The 21,799-nt window shown below is 44.8% G+C and overlaps 1 protein-coding gene across 2 annotated transcripts in view; it reads right to left on the bottom strand.

The window, feature by feature from the left end:
• Window positions 1–21,799, bottom strand: part of LOC119659896 — a 266,867-nt gene that overhangs the window by 128,777 nt on the left and 116,291 nt on the right. For both annotated transcript variants that reach the window (XM_038068220.1, XM_038068221.1), the window contains exon 3: window positions 14,614–14,804. In XM_038068220.1, the coding sequence (XP_037924148.1) occupies window positions 14,614–14,804 (191 nt within the window). The remainder of the gene's footprint in view (window positions 1–14,613; window positions 14,805–21,799) is intronic.

Here is a 21,799-nt window from a genome sequence, read left to right as displayed (position 1 = left end):
TAATGAAGGCGATCCCTCATCTGCTGAGGAAGGAGGAGCTTCGGGGAAAAGTTACAAATAAGGACATGGGGCGCAGTTCGTAACTAATCCTGCCCTGCGATTTAAAACCGAAATGGCAGTTCCGCGGGGTAAGCGAAAGAGACGGAATTGGTTTTAGTGCGTAAAATTCTCACATAACCGTATGGCAGGAGCCAGCGGTAAGTTTTGAAGTTGTCCACCTACCAACGCCGCTTTAGACAAAACCTTAAAAACGGAAGCTGTCCACATCGCCAATTACCGTAAAAGGAATTATGCCCACATTCAAATTGAAAATCATATCATATCATATTACCAAGCCAGCCATCATATACTTGGGAGTCATGGCAGACTGGAAACTCAGTTATAAGGAACACGTGCGGCATGTTTGCAACATAGCACACACTGCAAGTATGGAACTGGTAAGGATAATGCCGAACGTGGGAGGGGCACGATGTGCTCTGCCTTCAGCACTGACTTAGATGATGCAGTGTTCGTCATTTCGGGAATGAAGCCGATTGACATCTTATCAGATGATATGACGAATATATACAGTGGGAAGCCAACTCTCTCTTATCGCAGACGAAGAACACCGAAAGGGAGAGATCTGTAAATAAACGGCAAGAGCGCTGGGAATGCTAGGGTAAGTCGATGGACGCACAGGTTGATCCCTATCATCAGCGAGTTGTCGAGGAGACGACACGGTGAGATCAACCACAATTTTCTCACGGAAAGCTCAGACAGATATCGCCAGCACCTGCACAGCTTTAAACTGGAAACCTCACCCGATTATTCAAAGTGCAATGAAATCTTCGCGGACCTAGAGTATGTATTCTTCCACAGTCCAAGATTTGTGGGAGAAAGGAGGAACTTAGAGGAGATCTAGAAGAGGTGCTGGTGCCGAGAATGCTAGCATTCGAGGAAGATGTGGATGCGATCAACTCCATGATCGAATCTATCCAAAACAGACGGCGAAAAGCAAAGGAGATGAGAAAAAAGCATTTACGTACACCGCCTAGTGAGAAAAGGTGACCAAAATCCGCTTCGTGATGTAAATCTGTAGATGCTTTCACGATGCATGGAGGAAACTCAGGGTTTGTTTGAGTGGGTGAAAATCCCACCCGCTGGCATATCCAGGGCACTGTGTTTTGAAAATTTCCTCCTCAACAAAAAAAAGCAAAAAGGTTGGCAGACAGACAACCAAACGAACCGCAGTTAACCGACTTTAATAAGATTTTCTTTTCAACAAAGTATGCCTGTGGGCCCCACAAGATACGGACTCAGCATGAATCCAATCAAAACGGAACTGATGCTATTCACCACGAAGACAAGGTTACCTGAATTCCTCCTACAACGACTGAATGAACGAAGATTGGTTCTGGGTCTGGGTCTAATCCTGGATTCAAAGCTAAATTAGAGATTGAACATGAAACTGAGGGTTAAGAAGGCCTGTATAGCTTTCTATGCCTACAAGAGAACCTTTGTAAAGAAATGGGGTCTCCGGCCGAGGATGGTTCTCTGGATGTACACCGCTGTAGTGCGTCCGATCCTAATGTACGGCTCTATAGTATGGTGGCAGGCTTCGAGGGATAAATAGGATGAAGCTCAATAGGATTCAAAGAACTGCGTGTGCAGGTGCTACTGGGGCTCTACAGTCCTGCCCGGCAAATGCTCTCAATATATTCCTGCATCTCCTCCCCCTAGACCTCCACATTAAATACGTTACAGCGTGCAATGCCGTCAGACAACATGAGTCCGGATGCTGGGCAGCGAAGTCTTACGACAACAGCGACATCCTAGTACCTCGGAAAATCTGGGCATTCTCCACGGACTATGCCACACGTAAGCTGAACTTCACGAGAAACTTTACTGTGGACTTTCCAACCAGGACAAAGTGGAAGACCGGCGGCGTGTTGCAAGGTTATGACTCAATATTCTTTACCGACAGATCAAAGATAGCCGGTTTAGTTGGCACGGGGGTTTTCTCGAATACAGACAGTGTATCTAGTTCGTATGGTCTCCCAGGTTTCGCCAGTGTATTCCAAGCGGAAGTACTGGCGACATTGGGAGTCTGTCGATGGCTGGAGCGAGATTCGAGCCCCAAGTGTAACATAGCCATTCTGACCGACAGCCAAGCGGCCATCTAGGCCTTGTACTCAGCGACGACATCTTCCAGGCTGGTGAGGGAGTGCAGAGACGCGCTCAACCATCTGGGCGGCACGCTCAAGGTCACCCTCTTCTGGGTTCCCGGGCATATGAACTTAGAGGGGAATGAGCGGGCTGACGGATTTGCCAGGCGAGGCTCTGCTCTTAGCAGTCCTTCGACGAATACAGTCGGTGTCCCTCTGGCGGCTGTCAGGGGCCGAGTCTACTTGCGCTACCTAGCAGCCGCGGGCCTTAGATGGCGAAAACTTATGAGCTGTGCCAAGTCAAAGAGAATTTGGCCCGTTTATAATATGGCCTATCGGGCAGCTCCTGTGCAAATGCATTCACGATTACAGGGATCTACACGGGGCACTAGCCCATAGGGTACCATGCTGCTAGGCTTGGCATACCGTACAATCCGCATTGCCGAAGCTGCGAAGAAGGAACGGAAATCCTCATGCACTTTCTCTGCGATTGCCCAGATCTAGCTAGAGTCAGGCTACGGACACTGAGTAAGCCATTGTTTGGGGACCTCAGAGAGATTTTTGACTGCAGGGTGCGAGAGCTGCTTTCCTTCGTAAATGCTACGGGCTGCCTCTGAAGATCTGAGCCGGCTAGACTGTGCTTCCCTGCTCCCATAACAGCAGTCACGGTCTTAGGAGTTTGTGGCATCAAAACGGCGCACCAGAGCGCTAATGGGGCTCCTCGGAGCGCGACTGATACCTACCTACCTACCCAACAAAACCTGGAAAAGTAGCCCGAAATGATAGCACATATAGCTTCCAGTGCCGAAGCGGGAGGCAACGTTGGGGGTTGGAGAGGAAACGCGTTGTAGCTGGTTCCATGTTAACAACGTGATCTTTAATGCTGTCTTCTATCGTTCACTGAAGTACAGGTATTGGACGAAATCAGAAGGGACCGTTAGATTCATCAGCATTGAAGGTCTCACTAGGACCGTGTGGAACAGGGAAAGGCGAAGGTTTGAGCGTCAGAGGTGACTTAAGTATAACACTAGTATTGACATCCACTTTTGCTGGAATTTTAGACAGAGAGCGAAGCAGGATTGTCGCACTGAGAGAGGAGGCAATATCGTCCGATGAAGCAATCGAGACGAGTTGTTCGGCAGAAGACGTTCCCAATATCTGCAGAATGTTGCGGACTAAGTCAACTGCCTGTAGAATCAACACCTCACCGATTTGATCAGCCTGACCTTACTCCTAGTGTTTGTATTCAAAACCGGTAAATACTAGCTATCGAGCGATAGAAATTGTTGAAAATTACAAACTGGAAAGCTGTTTTTAAGGCAAGGTTTGATCTTAGCCTATCCCCTACTACGGTTATTACGTCCGACGGGGATGCACAGTATTTTACAAGGAAGATAATTGTTTCCGCAATGTCACCTTGCTTGAACTCAAGGTAAAATATTAATATTACCTAGAAACCATGTAAATTTCTAAGTTACCTTTCGACAAACTCCAAGCCCATGTACCTAAAAGAGGGTTTCATGGGTGAAGTCTTTCTTCTTGAGATCTTCAGCCATCCGGGTGCTATCGTCTAGCTCTCTTTCCAAGAATTTAAAACAAGCCTTTAAAAGAACTAAATTCAAATTCGCAAAGACAACATTTAAATCGAAATATTAACTGCCCCTAGACAGCAAGTGTCCTTCTATTACATTTCCAAAATAACTTTCCACTTAGCCTGTAATTCGTGAAAATCAGACTCGCTTCCGAAATAATCAAATTAATCAAATACAATCATAATCAAATTATTTGTTTTACTATCGCAAATTATAATCAATTAAAAACTGGATCGTATCAAGTGAAAACAGCACAACATAATCCGAATCAATTGCGAATATTCGCCTGTTCTTTGTTGCTTTTTGGGCACTAGGCAATGGAATAAATGAACTGAAGGTCACTTGGTTACTGGAGTTTATGGTCACGCCATTGCGTGACACAATCTTGATGTCTTCAAGCAGTATACGGACATATGTATGTATGTTTGGGCTGAAAAGCAGTAGGTGTATATGCCAAATTCAGACATGAATCCAAACGGAAAGTAGTTAAATCCTTGCCAGCGACTTTTTTGTTATCTAAGTGTGCATTTGAACAGGATATGCGAGAAAATAAAAACAAGCCATTTAAAATGTCCTCCTCGGAGTGGCGTTGATTTGATTTATTGGTAATTTAACGAAATTTCAGTGACGCGCGAAATCGCATTTATCGCTCTATGGCACCTTTAAGTGTCCTTTATTAGTCGCCGTCCTTTCTGCCATGTGAATAGGATTATGATGAAGTTTTTGCCACACCCATTTCTTACGCCATTTTTTCGCCCTGTAATGACATCATAGCACACAGACATGTAGAATGACGAAGTCTCCTTGCCGGGAAGGCTCACTTAAAAAGAGAGTACTCCGATGCACGTCCTCTTTAAATCCTTTTTATGCACACCCCTTGAGGAAAACTCATTACAGATGATTATTCTCAGCAGCGAAAATGGTGCAGAACGAGAAGAAAGGCAACTGTGGCCTTTACCCACTGTCATCGTCCTCGTCGTCAGCCATTTCGCCTAATGAAAGACATTGTGCACAAACATTTTCTCGTTAATGGATAAACGAAGAAAATGGGAAAAGCACTTTCAAGCTCTCCTTAACGGAGTTATCTCTGCCTGGAGAATCGGTTGCTATTGGCTGTTTCGGCTGCCGCATTTATTTTGATGGTGTCTAGGAACTATAAAGATGCCGGCGTCTATATGAAATTATCGAGGGAAAATGGAAAATGGAAGACGAGTTGAGGACATGCGCAAAAATTTATCTTTAAGTAGGAGGAAGTAAGTGGAATAGGAAAAACTTATCAAGGTTCTATCAATCGAAGATAAAAGGTAGTTGGGAACAACACAAAATGGAACTACACCTTGGTTCTGCGGGGAATGAAGTCAGGCAGTGAATCAGAAATTTTCGCAAACTAGGCCGTGTGATTTCAAATGTGGGAAAATTATCAAAATCCATCAAAAACTCATTCGAATTCAATCGCAGAATTATCCGTTAATCGCAGACGCTGTAGATGTGATTGTGGTATGTAATCTCAGCAGGGCTTATGAACTCCTAGGTCATAATTTATCGGAAAAGCTGGCTAAAGTCGCCCCTGATTGAGCAAATTTAATAGCGTGCACTTCAATTAGCTCAAACTTCTCGGGAAAATGTAAACATCTCCACTTTAAAGTGCAACAGCTTGCCTACTGCCTTTTGTGTCCAACTGGCTCTAATATGTATATTTACTTTGCGTACGAACGCCGGAGAGCCTTGCATGATTGGGAGCAATAAAGAAATAGGTTAGAACGCGCTTCTGGGTGATTGCACTTGAGCCCATAGACACCCATATCCCACACTACCCCCACCCGGCCGGGGACTAAATCTAATTTTTTTTTAATTTATTACCGAAAACCTATGGGAAATTTGTGATTTAGTCTCGTATAAATCATTTTATGGATGAAATAGTGTAGAAACTAATTAGGAGAGATGCCGAAGAGGGTAAAGTGTAATTAAGATTTTTTCCCGCAATCAATTCATTCGAGTGTTGTTAGTCATTAAGGGATTTTGTTAAATTGGAACTTTGCCAGGCTGGAAACTGGATTTTTTGCCGCTTCACGCTTCTGTAATCTGTGAAATGATCTTTGCTTTGCATCTATACAGTTAAAATTATGCACTTTTTTCTGCAAACGTGTTATTACTAAATGTTTACACTGGATGAGATTTTACATCTAATTCCGAGTTGTATCTAGCCCGATGCGCTGAAAGATTCAAATATAGGCATGAAAAGTGTTTGCTGTAAATCACATAATTAATATACGCATAGAGGAAAAGTTGCACGAGGAATGAATAGCGCAGAATTTCGAATTTGACATGTTAATTACTCTGCGTTCCGCGGATTTAACCAACTCCCCTGAGCAAAAGAAATGATTTACATCTTGTTGTACTTCCTGCTCCAAACATTACTAATGCGTGCAGTGCATTAGTGATGTAAGAAGTGCAACAAGTCAACAGAAGATAGCAATTATAATTGATTTATTCCACGAAATCCTTATTTGTACTTTCCATGGCCATTTTGAGTGTTCACTTCCGGGACATATGACTTTTTCTTTCTTTCTTCAAATGACTTTTTTCGTATGTTCCTAACCAGTTCCTCATTTTTTCTGGTAGGGGAAATGAATGTGTTCCGCCGGCGAGTTATGACCTGTCAGAATGCCTACAATATCCCTGCAAGTCTTCCAGCTTTTCTACAGGATAAACTTAATGGTATACATGCTTGGTTCTGACAGGAAAAGTTTGGTGTATCTAGCAGCATTTAGGCTCTGCCACCTGTTCTTATGGGACGTTTATTCCCAGTTAATGAAGACAGCCTTAGCCAATGTTATTGATAGTTCCATTACTGTTTCGAGTCCTGGCATGGGGGAAATTGAACCCTCTTTTGCTAAAGCATCCGATATTTCATTTCCTTCTACGCCACAGTGACCAGGTACCCAGAGTAGTTGCACCATATTGAATCTAGACATAGAGTTCAAACGGTTTCTGCATTCCTAAATGTGAGGTGATCAAAGGACTACCCAACGCTCTCAATGCAGCCTGGCTATCCCTGTAGATTGCGATGCGCCCGCCCTTCAATCACTCGTCAATCACCCAGTTTGGCGCCCTCAGGATCCCATATACTTCAGCTTGAAAATCCCGTGAATATTGTCCCAAAGAAAAAGCTCACTTCTCTGTTTTATTCGATAGGTAGATTCGGGGTCTAGAACCTTCTTCTGTTTTTGAGCCATCGGTGTAGCACACTGGAAGACTTCCGTATATCCAGCCACGCATTCCTCTGGGACTTCCCAATTCTCTTTATGTTTGAGGGTAGCTTCATATCTTCTATCAAACAGACGTATGGAGACCCGAAATAAAAAGAATAATAAGGAATCCCAAGAGAACGGATTGGGAATCCTACACAATGCACCTGAGCAACAACATTGCCCACCTTCAAGGGAGCGGTGACATCAGGAGCGATTTAGAATTAGAAACGGTGGTGGAAGACCTCAACACAATCGTCATTGACGCATACGAGGCCAGCTGTCCGGCCAAGACAGTCAAGTCATCAAGGGATGTACCATGGTGGAACAGAAACTTAGCCAGAATGAGAACGGAGGTACGAAAACTCTTTAACCGGGCAAAACGAACCGGGGACTGGCGGAGGTATAAAAATGCACTGACTGCGTATAGCAACGCCATCAGGGAAGCGAAACGGAACAGCTTTAGGGAATTCTGTGAAGGGATTGAACAGATCACAGAAGCAACCAGGCTGTACAAGGCTGTAGCCAAAGACGGGAGAATATCCTCTGTCTGCTTGAAAAAGGAAGATGGGACATTCACCGAGAATGAGGAGGACAGGGTACACCTGCTTCTCAGAACTCATTTCCCGGGGTCCTACCCCTCGGCGGCAGGCGACAATAATCTGCCTGACACCCCAATAACGAATAAAAGGGGAAGGAAAGAGAGCTGGAAACTAGCAAAAGAGGTATGCTCAGAAGCTAGGCTAAGATGGGCAGTGGGAACCTTTCAACCAATGAAATCTCCCGGAGTAGATGGCATTTTCCCAGCACTTATCCAGAGAGGCCTAGGAATTATCTTAGAGTCTCTTCTGAGGGAGGTAAGGGGGAGCATAGCACTGGGTTACATACCAAGGGCATGGAGACGGGCAAAAGTGGTCTTTATTCCGAAGGCGGGTAAAAAGGATCCTTTTCAGCCTAAATCTTTCAGACCAATCTGCCTAACATCGTTCGTACTCAAAACGGTGGAGAAGGTCATAGACAACTATATTAGAACTAACGTTCTAAAGCGTAATCCCTTACATCACTGTCAACACGCCTACCGGGCAGGAAGGTCAACTGAAACTGCTCTGTATCAGCTGACAGAGGTACTACGGGACGCCATAGAAACAAAAGAAATTGCACTGTGCGCGTTTTTGGATATCGAAGGAGCATTCAACAACACATCGCACACAGAGATACAGGATGCCCTGAGCCGCAAAGGAGTGGGAAACACCCTGGCACTCTGGATGGGCAAAATGCTAGAAAGCAGACAAATAGAGGTACAAACAGGTACAAATTCTATTATCATAAACACCACTCAAGGCTGTCCACAGGGCGGAGTACTATCGCCGCTGATGTGGAGTATGGTAGTGGATGAACTCCTGGACGTGTTAACTAATACTGGAATACAAGTCCAGGGCTACGCGGACGACATTGTTCTAATCTGTAGGGGCAAATATGAAGATACCCTATGTGATAGAATCCAAACTGGATTGAGGGTTACTAGTGCCTGGTGCAGGAAGGTGGGACTGCGGATCAACCCAACCAAAACCACCATAGTACCATTCACTAGGAGGCGTAAGCTAGATCACCTGAAAGCCATAACATTACATGATATGGAGGTGAAACGAGAAACAGAGGTCAAATACTTGGGAATCACGCTAGACCAAAAATTACTCTGGAAGATACATGTCGAAAACACTTGTCGGAAAGCCACGAGGGCTCTGATGGCTTGCAGATCCATAGCAGGAAAAAAATGGGGTTGTAGCCCGAAGATACTACTTTGGATATATACTGCAATAGTAAGACCAATGATTACCTATGGAGCGGTAATCTGGGCAGAAAGAACCCAACTCAGCACACAAGCCAGGGAATTACATAAGCTCCAAAGGCTGGCTTGCGTGTGTATCAGTGGAGCAATGAGGACATGCCCAACGGCATCCCTGGAGGTCCTTCTGGGATTAACCCCTCTCCATCTGCACATACAGATGCAGGCAAGGAGATCAATAATCAGGATGGCCGGTAGTATGAGTGAGGCGGGGAGCTGCCTAAATCGAAGGAAGATTGATATCCTTTCTAGGCGGTATCCCGAATTACTGATACCGAGGGACAACATGACAACGAGGTTTCACTTCGATAAGAAGTTTGAAACACGTTGCAGTAACAAGGCAAACTGGGAGAGCGTAGCTGCGACATACGGCTTAAACCAGCAACTGATTACTTGGTACACTGACGGATCCCTCACAGCAGAGGGAGCGGGTGCCGGAGTCATTGGTCCAAGGAAAATGTACTTTGAGCCAATGGGCAGGTACACTAGCATATTCCAGGCGGAAATTTACGCCATAGACAAATGTGCCTCCTTTAATCTGCAAAGGAACTACAGGGGGCAGAACATAGCTATTCTCACCGATAGCCAAGCAGCGATCAAGGCACTTAGGTCCAACCAGGTGAACTCTAAACTGGTATGGGAATGCCTTGAGAGACTGAATACACTCGGCTCGTCCAACAAGGTCTGGATACTTTGGGTTCCAGGCCATGCTGGGCTGGAAGGCAATGAGGCAGCGGATGAATTAGCCAAGAAGGGAGCAGGGATGCCTTTATACGGGCCAGAACCCTTCTGTGGAATCGGAAACGGTTTCATGGCTATGAATCTAAGAAACGAAGAAAAACGGTTGAGGGAACTATATTGGGCGGGCCTACCAGGGATGGAGCAGTCCAGGGTGCTTATTGGGGGATACGAACCCATGCGCACAAAGGATTGCTTAAACCTCACCAAAAAGAACCTCCGAATCATAGTGGGAATTCTCACTGGTCATTGTCGGCTGAACTACCGCCTAGGAAAGCTAGGGATATCTACGGACACTGCCTGCAGGTTCTGTGAGGAGGAGGACGAAACCTCTATGCACGTCCTGGGACAGTGTCCAGCACTTGTGCAAAGTAGGTCGATACATCTGGGAGAACACTTAATACCAGATGCAAAGCTGAAACTTCTGGAAGTGGGGAACATAGTAAAGTTCCTAACGGTTACTGGCCTGCTTGAGATACTATGATCAACAGGAACACTATAACCAGTAAAAGGGGCACAATAGTTCTTGAAGGACGCGGTGCGACTTTCCCTTAACAGAATAATAATAATAATAATAATGGAGACCCGAGAATCAGCATTGTACTGGATCCAGTTCTGCCAGTAATTATTTCAATGCTCTGCCCCCCGCCCATGTCCATTGTTTGCCCATAAATCTAATCGAGTTAGTCTATGAGCCTCTCTCATTGCAGTGCTTTGAATAAATATACCCAGGCGCTGCAAACTGAGCAATGCATTTGGAGCTTCGCGAGTGTCGTGCCCATGGTACCGGTAGTATCCAGGTACACAGCACTCTGTAGCGCGGCTAGATTGTGGTGAAAAATGTTTGTCTCACTTTAACCCACCACACTACAGATGCATAAGCGAACGTCGGCCTAATGATAGCAACGTATATCCACATTACCACATGAGGCCTAAGTATTTCTACACACTGTTCTGAGATCACGATCAATAGCAAGCACAGCCATGTCATCCGCATAAGCTTGAGCAGGTACTGACAAATCGTGCAGTTCGCATTGTAGTGAATCGATCAACATACCAGGCAGAAGTGGCGATAGCACACCCTTTCGTTGGTTCTGCTGTTAGGTAGCGATCAACACCCACTACAGCACATATCAATGTCTGCGTTAGCATAGCATAGATTCACTTAATCAAAATATTTTTTTAATTTAACGGACAACAAACAGATTAAACTCCAATTCATTATTGTCCTCAGGAGGAGGAGAAAGCAAAAATCTTGTCCTACGTTTAAAAAGTATAATGAACACCATGCGCTCTGGCAGCATCACAAATTTTTTAAAAAGGCGGACAGTCAAACCCAATGTCCACGAACACCTCCATCGCGTACTCACCCATCATAGTTCCATCCTCTATCTTTTCTATCAAAGAATGAAGGGCAGTTTCAGGACTTTCCACGCTGGTAAATATGTTGGTTTTCATTAAGCGGGTGCAACCTAAACGCCTTCGCACGAATATGATGTTCAACCGGGCTCTTCAAACATTTCAGCGTGAATGATGTCAAACTGAATTCTTTGAATTAGAATAGTCACCATTCCCAGGCTTCGGTATGAATATTACCCTAACTTTCTGCTAAAACTAGGACGCGGTCAACATGATTCGCATCATACAAATTGATATGCACCGGAGTGCAACCGCTCACGTGTTGCTAGCGCAGTTCGATGCGGACACCAAAGCTAATTTAGTACTCATCAGTGAGCAGTACAAAAACAAGGACCCAGTTTCATGGCACCCTCACATATCAGGTACCGCTACCATGTGGGTTCAAGACGGCACCCTCCTTAGGGTTCTTACCTAAGGCCGAGGGGACGGCTTTGTCTGCATTCGGTGTTCAGGGATAACGTTTCTTAGTGTCTATCTTACACCGAATGAGACGATGCTAGACTTTTGACGCAGGCTTGATGCTTTGGAGGACGCTATCTTAGGCGCAGATGGACGCATCCTGGTCGGGGGTGACTTCAATGCTAGGGCACTTGAATGGGGCATGCCTGATATAGACTTCAGAGGGAAACGAATTCTGGAAATGGTGGCGAGAACAGGACTGGTAGTTCTAAACACCGGATCCATCCCAACGTAACCTTCGCGTCGGAATCACTGGTGTCGGTGGTTGATGAGTAGGGAATTCTAGAAGACTTCTCGGCAAGCAACCACTAATACATTGCCTTCGAAGTGTTGGACGCAAACTCCTGATGTGCGCCACCCTCGCGCTCTTTCTGTGCATGGAACATCGCGAAAGTAAACACCGGAGGTATATCGAAACTCTTGGAACAGGTGGGACTGCGCTGGAGGGTACTTCTGGGGCGTTCCTACTGGAGTCGACACTGTCGTAAATTAAGTTATGAACCTGATAACGATGGAGGGCAGGAGGGCATTGATACGTGCAAAACTTCTATGTATTGGTGGACAGTGGAAATCGCAGAGCTCCGTAAGGAGTATCAAATGCTCCGCCGCTTAATACGACGTCTAATCGGCCGGGAGGAGGCCTATACCATAGTAACGCAGTACAAATCAGCCAAAAAGAGACTCCGTAGCACAATAAACAAGAGCAAAGCTCGCTGCTTGCAGAATCTGGTCGACGAGGTGAATTGGGATACGTGGGGACTCGGTGACAAACTGCTAACCCGAAAAATCGGGGCTCTGTAGAAACCCTGTCCACTTTAGGCCGAGCAGATGGACCGCATTGTAAGGGCGCTCTTCTATGCGCATCTTGTATGGGATCATCGTCGCGGAGAGCGCAGAGGATTATCCACTTTTCTCTATAAAAGAGTTGGAACAGCCAGTCCTCTCTATGAAAAGCAAGAAGGGGCCAGGACCCGATGGTATTCCAGTAGAGGTATACAAACTGGCATTCCAACACCGGTCCGACCTACTGCTCGGCGCATTCAACGCTTGCCTGAAAGAGGGCACTTTCCCTGCTCGTTGAAAGATGGCAAGGCTTGCGCTGATCCACAAAGGGAAAGGCGACTCCGAGTTGCCGTCTTCATACCGCCCACTATGTATTTCTGGAAAAGTGCTCGAAAAGCTCATCAGGAGTAGACTCTTTGAAGCGATACGCGCCACCGGTGATTTATCCCTCCTCGTAACGCTTGACGCCAGAAAAACCTTTAATTCCGTAAGATAGAAAGATATTCTAAGCAAACTAGACAATAATTTCCACGTGCCGAACTATCTCTTACAGATATTGAGGGACTATCTGAGGAACCGCTCCCTGGTCTATGAAACACTAGACGGTCGGAGGAAGATGCAGTCACGTCGGGAGTAGCACACGGATCCATCCTAGGGCCGCATCTCTGGAACGCTACCTATGATAGTCTACTTAAACTCGACATGCGAGCCTGGTCGGCTATGCAGATGATGTCGCGGCGCTTGCTGCTGGACGCACTGTCGAACAAGCGCGTGACTGAATAGGAAGCATGGTGAGACTGACTATTTCATTATCCAATTTTTAAGTGGACATTGAGGTGTTCAGTCTTATCTGCACAAGATTAGAAAGGCGCGATCTTCGAATTGTGTGTTTTGCAATGGAGTTGTGGACGACGTCCATCACAATTTTTTTCTTGTGGAAGATGGGATGGGGTTCGTCAGCAACTCGATTTAAACACAAATGATCTCTCTCCAGACAACATTGTCGAAGAGATGCTGAGAAGTGCTGATAGTTGGAGTCGTGTTGCCCATTGCGTTCGGATCCTTCTCGTTGCTAAGAAGATAGAGCTCGACCGGTGGCGGAGCCGGATGGCAGGGAGTTCCTTGAACTGACAGTTCCCTTCCTCCTCTCCCCTCCCGTTGGAATTTGAAGGCTCCACAAAACCAGGGAGTTCGGAAATTAGCCCATAGTAATGCGAGAAACGGTTCCAGGCTAGCTCTCTGACGATGGGGAGGTGTTTAGTTGGTAGTCCGACGTCGTACCGAACCGGGAGTCCAACACTGTGTGCATAAATGCGCTCACCTGGAGTTCATGAAAGTATCATTGCGTTTTCTAAGGGTGTCCAACCTGGCCGACTCATCCCTTTTAAGGACGCTGCATAGCCTTGAAGTCTCCTTTCCACCTTTCAGTTCCTCATGGCATGTTATAAAGGAGTTTCGTTTCGAACACTTAACGAGAATCTTATATTAACGCAGTGATTTGCGGAAGTTTAACAAGTCTTCGTTCATACTAGTTTCAAAAGCACGGTTTAGAAGCCACCTGGTTGATTTCCTGAGTTTTTGAAGTTTTTGAACCGAGGAACGGTTTCGCCACTTTGGCCTCGGCAACTTTAAGAAGCTTCTTCAAACGCCAAAGGAGTCCTTAGTCACCTAGGGAGTAGGTGCATTGAACTTGGTCCAATCTTTTTTCCTAGGCTGTCTGTCCGCAACAGTCAGATTGAATTCTAGGTATCGGTGACCTGACTGTGAAACTTCGGCTGGCGCCCGCAGTGTGTAATGAACTCTAACACCTTTGAAGTACAGACCCACGAGCGTAGGAGCGATCGTGGGTTGAATCTAAAATTTTTCCCTATTCAGATTAGGTGTAAAATGATTTTCAGAAAAATTTTCTTTCGTATAAAGGTCTAATATCTGCTCTTATATGTCCGGATAGCTGAGTGGTTAGAGCGCAAGGTCGCAGTTCAAATCTCACTGGTGATTGTGGGATTTGTATCGTGATTTCACGTCGGATACCTGTCGACTCAGTTGTAAATGAGTACCTGAGTCCAATCAGGGTAATAACCTCGGGCGAGCGCAATGCTGACCACATTGTCTCCTATAGGGTACTATAATCCTGTAGTGTACCATTGCGGTCTTGAATGAAGTGCTCTAACACACTTCGAGGCATGTGCACATTCTTGAGGTTTTTCTAGATAAAAGCGCTTGGCGTTTTGATTGACTTTACTTTCTATTTCAAAATAATTCACCTTTTGAAGAATCCAAATTCCGAAGTAAGACGAAACAAATTTGTCTCTGGCCTTTCGTAGCTACCATGGTTAATATGACGCCCAAACTATTATATTTAAAGCAAAAATCATGCCACTTACCTTGAAAGTAACTTTTTGTCCTTAAATAACTAACAGATAGCCTAAGAATACTCAGTCGATCCAATTTGCTAAGAATATTTTGCTCGAATGGCAGTAACGATGCTAACAAGTCCAATTCGGCATTAAGTCGTTCCCGATGTCGCTTCGATGGGTTGCTCTTCGTTACGCCATCCTTCGGAGGCGGTTTCAGGCTGCAAGTGGTAAAATACAAGCAAACATAAAAATTACTCTGGAAATTCGAATATCACCATAAGAACGAGTCAATTAGGCAGGCAAACAATAAACAACAGCAAATTAATGGTTTATTAAATTCAAATGTGAATAAATTGTTCGACCCTAAACGGAATTGCTCCATAAATGGAGTAAATAAACGACGGCAAGCGAAATTTTCCAAGAGTCATCAAAGGATCATCAATTTTGCAGTAAAATCGATTGAAGGGAGGGAGAGTCGTAATCCAGTCGTTAAAGTATGGGTCGTACTACCGACGGGAAATAGTCGTTGTGCCGGGGGTGAAGCTATCAGGGTGAACCTTTTTCGGGATATTAAGACGACCAGGGGGATATGCTTGAAATCGATTAGCCATGCCCACTTGATCTCATAATTTTTGCCCTTCGTCGTCGGCGCGGGCGAGTAACGCAACCTTTAATTTGAATTCATGTCTGGAGTTTTTCTTTACTATGTTTTCCGTTTCCTCGTATCATTTGTGGAAGGAACTCTAAAGTGGAACTTGGACTCATTTATTGATTTCGGTGTGGGGTGGAATTCTGTGTGAGTAATTATTTTCTTTGTTTTTTGACAGTCACTAAATAACATTTTTCAAAAAGAGAATGAAGAAACGGTTTTTAAATGCACCATTAGATGAATGGGGGTGCTAATCAATTTTCTTGGGTGGGAGTTAAGTAAATTTCGAGAAAGAAATATATGAGTGATGCGAACATTTCTTACACCATGAGAGCCCTACTGCATAAGTTCACTTTCTCTGGCCAACCCTTCCTTCAAAGTGAACTTGCTTCCAAAAGTTCTTCTAATAACTCAGCCCAAAATTATGAAAGGTTAAATTTTTTTGGGTAAAAAATATTCAAAGTAGAAAGAAAGAGAAAGAGTATGAACAATAAACAGATTTTCAATCCGAAAATACGATTTACTGAAAACAAAATTGCAGAACTGCTTTCTCTGTAGAAAGGGCGGACCCATCTAATAATCAGAAACAAACTATTGAAGATGCAAATATTCTTAATCATATAGACGTGGCATCAATTATATAAAGGGATTGAGAAGCTTGAATTTCATTTTATTCGGATAGATGAGAGTCTGTCACAGAAAAGAAAGAATAAGATTACAGCGAAACTATTCTGATGGCCGATATCAACTACCGCGTTACCAAGCTCCCCGTCTGTGCACTTGAACAAGGTGCTTACGATGCACCGCATCAGCCCATACCTCCGCGCCATTGAGCACAATGGACACTACTCGCAAAGCTCCCCGTCTCTGCCCTTGAGCAAGGTGCTTACGATGCACCTCCTTGTCAAGGGCAACAGGCCGCACCTCCGCACCATAGAGCAGAATGGACTGCTTTGATCTCACAAGAAAATGTAGAACTCCCATTTTATCCACTTCAGCAAGATCTGAGCTAGATTGTCCTGTAATTTCGGTCTATTATGCAGCTTATCATTTACTCCGGCCGTAGTTTTGGCCGAAGCACTAATAACTGGGCCTACTTTCGTTGTGAAGCTCTCCAGCTTGATCACTGGATTACACACAAACAACTTCTGGGTAACACTACGGTTGCTCAAAACGCAATGAGCTGAAAACAGTAAACACACCTTTAGGGCTGTTCTTCTATAGACTGCCCTCAACTTGTTAGTGTCAAACAATGCCTTTCCCACTTTCGAACATTATCCTTGTAAGGGTCACACTTACTTACTGCACGTGTTGTGTGCAACCGGGTTTCGCGTTTACCATCACTCGCAAGTATTTAACGGCTGGCTTAGAAATGATGATATCATCCCAATTTGAATCCCGATCTGAGGCGCCTTCGTGGCTTACAACAATTGAGAGTAATCTATTGCACACTACTTGCTCTCACATTTTCCCTACAGTGTCCGAAAGACATATAGGTCTGTAGGACGTTGACTCGCCTGGAGGTTTAGCAGCCTTAGCCTAAGTCACTTTTCTGGCTGGGTAGCACGTCTGCCAGTTCACCATTTCACCAGTAGCTTGGTTTCTGAGGAATGAGCACCTAGGTACGCGCGGGTTACATGCTTTGAAGATGCATTGTGCCATATGGGCAGCTCTCTCCGTAGAATTGCCTGCTTTATAAGCTTAGTCTAACCACACCTCTATGAAGGTCTGCTCACATGGACATTTTGCAGACCAGTCCGAAATCTTTCCGGGTTTCGGGCATGATGGTCCTCTATCCTGTGGCTCTATACATATCTCAAAAAAGATTGTCTGGTGATCGCTGTGGGTGCTGATGAACCAGGACATACCACGCGACAATGCAGTGCTAATAAAGGTAAGGTCGACAACCGAGCCAGACCTTTCTTTCCGAAAGGTGTTTACAACATCTTCGTTGACCAGAGCAATATCCAACTGCGCAGAAACCTGCGTCCTCTTGCATTCGATTCTCTGCTGCCCAACTCAAATGCCCAAGCGTTGAAGTCCCCGGCACCTTTCGATTTCATCCCCTTGCGTCGAGGATAAGATTGTCAAGCATTTCCTCGAATTCATACAGTGTCAAACTTGATGGGGCTTAGCAGCTATATACATATATAAAACTTATTTTCGACCATACAACGCCACTGGATGCCTAACTTGCACTGCAAGCCCATATTGCCGCTTCACCAGTCGGTTTCTATACGACCCACTTTTGATGGAAATTTCTATCTCAGATTCGTAGGTGGTCTGCTCAAATAAATCCTGAGCTATCCTAGAATGATTGAGGCTTATTTGAGTAAATCTTATTTCCCCATTGCAGTCAATGACTTCCGAAATTCCGGGCATTTACCACTTCTGGCCCATATGCCGGTTATCCCCGTCCCGAACCGTCCCGTCCCTGCACATAATAGGTATTGCCCTCTTTGACAATATGACCTTTCTCCCCATACCTTCTGCATCAATGTGATCGAACAATGCTACTGGTGCATGCCTTCAAGAGGTACCCAAGCGAGAAGCATTTAAAAGACCTCTTTAGTGTAATCTGTTCTCTTAAGCGGCAGATTACCCAGCCAATTCGGACTTTTCTAGCCGCTAATAACTTCTACGCTTCCTCCGCTGATATTCGTACTGTGGCACTGGACCGCTCCGCAAGTTCTTCCAACTTGAATTGTTCCTTCAAGGCACAGGAAATTTCTCCTTTTGATGTTACTTCATCATGATCCTTACATTGAATTTAGATCTCATGCTTTTTGGACCGTACAGCATTGCAGTTTTAGGTCAGAATCAGCTTTGATCTTTTTGAATATCTTCGCGTAGGGCAAAATGTCCTTGCTGGAGATAATAATCGCCTCTTCGCTTTGCTTTTCTTTTCGCTTTTTTATTGGTAACTTTAGTCCATCCATTGCTTCCGTTCGCCTTGGGCTTCCCAACGATGGCCGCCATTCCTACATTGGCTATATGCTTTCCAACTTTTGAACTTTTAGTACCGGTTTTCGGAATTGCCTGTCTGCCTATTTTCTGTTAGGCACCTGTTGATTACTTAGAGGGTCCCCTTCTTTTCTGCTGTAATTCGGTGCCAGTACGGTTAGGTGTTCCTTGCGTCGCCTTTGATACTGTGACACTCTTTAGTATTCCTTTCCCCATCCAGCGATCTATTATAATGGACTCTAACAACCCTCGGTATATTCTTTATGGCTTGGTGCACGTTGAGCTTGTCCTTGATAAAGTCGGACAACTTAACCATTTTCTCCCCAAGGGTCCTCCGGTTCGGAACTCTTTTCTCTATGAGCGCTTGCGGGGTTACTCCCATTATACGCTCCTTCACCTTTGACATATATTGAAAGGTGACACACTTCCTCCGAATGGGTCTCTTTCTCGGTCCTAAAGTATCTCTTGGACATAAGCTATAGATGTTTTCACCGTCCAACGATCCGTCTTCAATTCATCCTTGTTTGGGTTTGTTACACAAGGTCAGTGCTGCAGAATATTGAGGCAATGTTCTTTGTACTATTACAGTAAAACACAAATAAAATGCTGAGACCAGGGAAAGAGATAAATAAAGTATAGTTGGAATTATTCCGCTATGCTAAATCCTACCTGATCTTTCTTGGTGACACATCCCGCGACAAGCCGACCAAGAAAATGCATCCAATGTGGTTATCAACAAAATGATCGGATCGACTAAGCAGTGACGGAAAAAGGCTAGGACGTCCACCTCAGTCGCTGCGGCAGGATGGGTTCATGACGCAAAACAGATACGTATCTGTACTCCAAATATTGGCACCCTAACTGGAAAGACCGAAGAACTGGCAAGAGCCCTTCGGAAAGAGCGCACTGATATCTGCGCTCTGCAAATAGAAAACCAGATGGTCTGGTTCCAGAAGCTGCGACTTGAAACGTGAACGCGGTAAGAATGGCTATAAACTTCTCTATTTTGGTAGCCCACACACTCAAGACGGTGTTGGCATTGTCATTTCAGAGGATTTTCCTAGTACTATTGTGAGATGTTGAACGATTTGATGACTGGCTGATGAGGTTCACCAGTATATTAGCTGATCGCACTTTCACTTCTGACAGGTCGACCTAATGTCGAGAAAGATGCCCTCTGGCAACTGGTAAAGGATCTACAACGTGCCTGCTGATGACTATATCATCATTGCCGGCGACGTTAGCGGTCATTGGGAGAAATGGGCTTAGAGCGCGCAAAGAAGGTGGCGAGCGTATAGTCGTCGTTTGCGGATAACCATGACCTTGTAACTATGAATACATGGTTCACCAAACGATTTTCCCATCTTCCTACATTTTATAGTGGTAAAACCCAAATCAATTATATTCAAAAGATGCCGACATTTCACCATTGTCACTGATTGCAGAACGCGTTCCCTATGAGACCATTGCACCAACATCGACCGTTGATTGTTGGCTTGCGAATCAACCCACTGATGGAACAGCGTGAGCAACGCACTGGCATGACGCACATTGAATGGGAGCGGTTTCGTGAGAAGAAAGGAGAAACGATCTCGCTTACGCGATTACCAACCATTACGAATGTGGAAGTATCGTGGAACCAAATTAAAGACATGATGCGCAAAGCGGCCTCTGCAAACCTCATGGTCACCAAGCCAGGTAAGCGATTCATCATCCGAGATACTTGGCTTTGAAATGACGATGTTGAAATGAAGGTCCTTGAACAGAAATCCCTCTACCACAAGTTTCTCAACGATAAAACGCTCGCCAATTGACAAATTTATAAGAATGCCAACTGGAAAACCGAGAAAGTGATCGCTGCCACCGAGGCGGTCCATCACAAAGATCCTTACGATAAACTGGACACTCGGGAAGACGAGAGAGATCTATATCGGCTTGCTAAAAGCCGAAACGAACGCACATAGGATATCGAGCAGCTCTATTGCGTTACTGATACGAACGGTATTTTGCCTACCGCCCGTCGAGCCACGAAGTGGAGATGGCGAGAATATTTCGAGCAGATTTCAACTGAAGAATTTGTTCAGTCTCCACTTTTACAATCATTGCCGACATGTTGAGCGATTTCATCTGTCAGTGAAACTGAAGTGGAGGAAACAATAAAGCAAATGAAATCGGGGAATGTAACAGGATCTTACGACATCACATCTGAGCTCTGGGAAGCGAAAAGCTGGCACCCAAGACTGTGGCTTAGTGCAGTCTTTAATCGGGTTATTCAGGAAAATAGAACACCATCTGATCCCACACCTTGAATTGAAAGTATCCCTCACAACGGTATTCGCGAAATCGTTCAAATAACTATGAATCAAGCCGGATCTGTCAAAAACTGCGGAACTACTGACGCAATACACGCTACGCGGTTACTCATGGGGAAACACCGTGAGAAGCATCGCCCTCTTTACATTGGATTTCTGGATCTGGAGAAAGTGTTAACCTTGAACCACACGAACTCATCTTTTATGCTCTTAGACAACACTTAGTGCCAGAAGAACTCATGCGCTGGGTGCAATTGCTCTACCACGATCGGAAAAGTAAAGTTCGAAGTGTACCGGGTGAATCAAAAACACTTCGTGTCTCTGTTGGTATTCATCAAGGAAGCGCCCTCTCACCGGGTCAATGCTATCAGCCTATGGAGAACTGCGTTATGAAATTGCTTCACATACTAGCGCAACCGGGATGAAGTGTTTTTTGAGATCGACGTATCAGCGGACATTTCAAATATAAAATTGATCGCAATGTCGTCCATCCTGTAGAACTCTATGGTTCTGAGTGTTGGCCAACCGTAAAAGACAATAAACGGCGTCTTGCGGCAATGAAGATGTGCGAAAGAGGGGTCTTTGATGGTATGGTCATGTCAGATGAGGCCTTTGATCGCACAACCGATCACGACGAACCGACCCCGCTTGTGAACGGGGCAAAGGCTGAAGAAAAGGAAGAAGATCGTAGAAGTAGAAGGAAAACGATCGAAAGGCCGGCCGGCATATTGTTGGCTTGACACACTGACTTGATTTGGGATCCTGTCAATCCCATCTAGATGACCGATCAATCGAGCCGACCCTTTCTGTACAGGACAAAAGCTGAAGAACAAAGAAACTCCCGACAGTTACTTTTTAACCTTTACTGCGCTTCAATAAAACGAGTAGAAATAATCAGCAGGATACAGAAGATTATTAACAATCACTTATCCAGGGTTAAACTGAGATTAATTCAACCAAAGTAGGATTGTTTTCTAAAGTTTTTGTTCGTCGTTTTTTCGTCCAGCCCCCATATTCCCCATGTTGATTCCGAAACCAACTATCCAAATTTGAAAGTAAACATAGTTATACCCAAAATTAACGAAATCAATTTTCAAATGAGAATAAGTGTAATGAAAACGTTTCTTAATCGCTGTTTGCAAAAATTATCAAAATTGAAATTTATGAATTAAAATGCAATCGTAATATTATCTCTTTCATTCCCCACTTAAAATTCACGTTAATCTCACCTCTTAATTGCCTTTCAACAGACCCGAATAAACGGCACGTAACCATTAGCCTTTTAGGG

This window comes from Hermetia illucens, chromosome 6 (assembly GCF_905115235.1).
Source record: "Hermetia illucens chromosome 6, iHerIll2.2.curated.20191125, whole genome shotgun sequence".
Lineage (NCBI taxonomy): Eukaryota > Metazoa > Arthropoda > Insecta > Diptera > Stratiomyidae > Hermetia > Hermetia illucens.
Note: the sequence above shows the minus strand (reverse complement) of the source record. Positions and strands in the feature narration are given on the sequence as shown.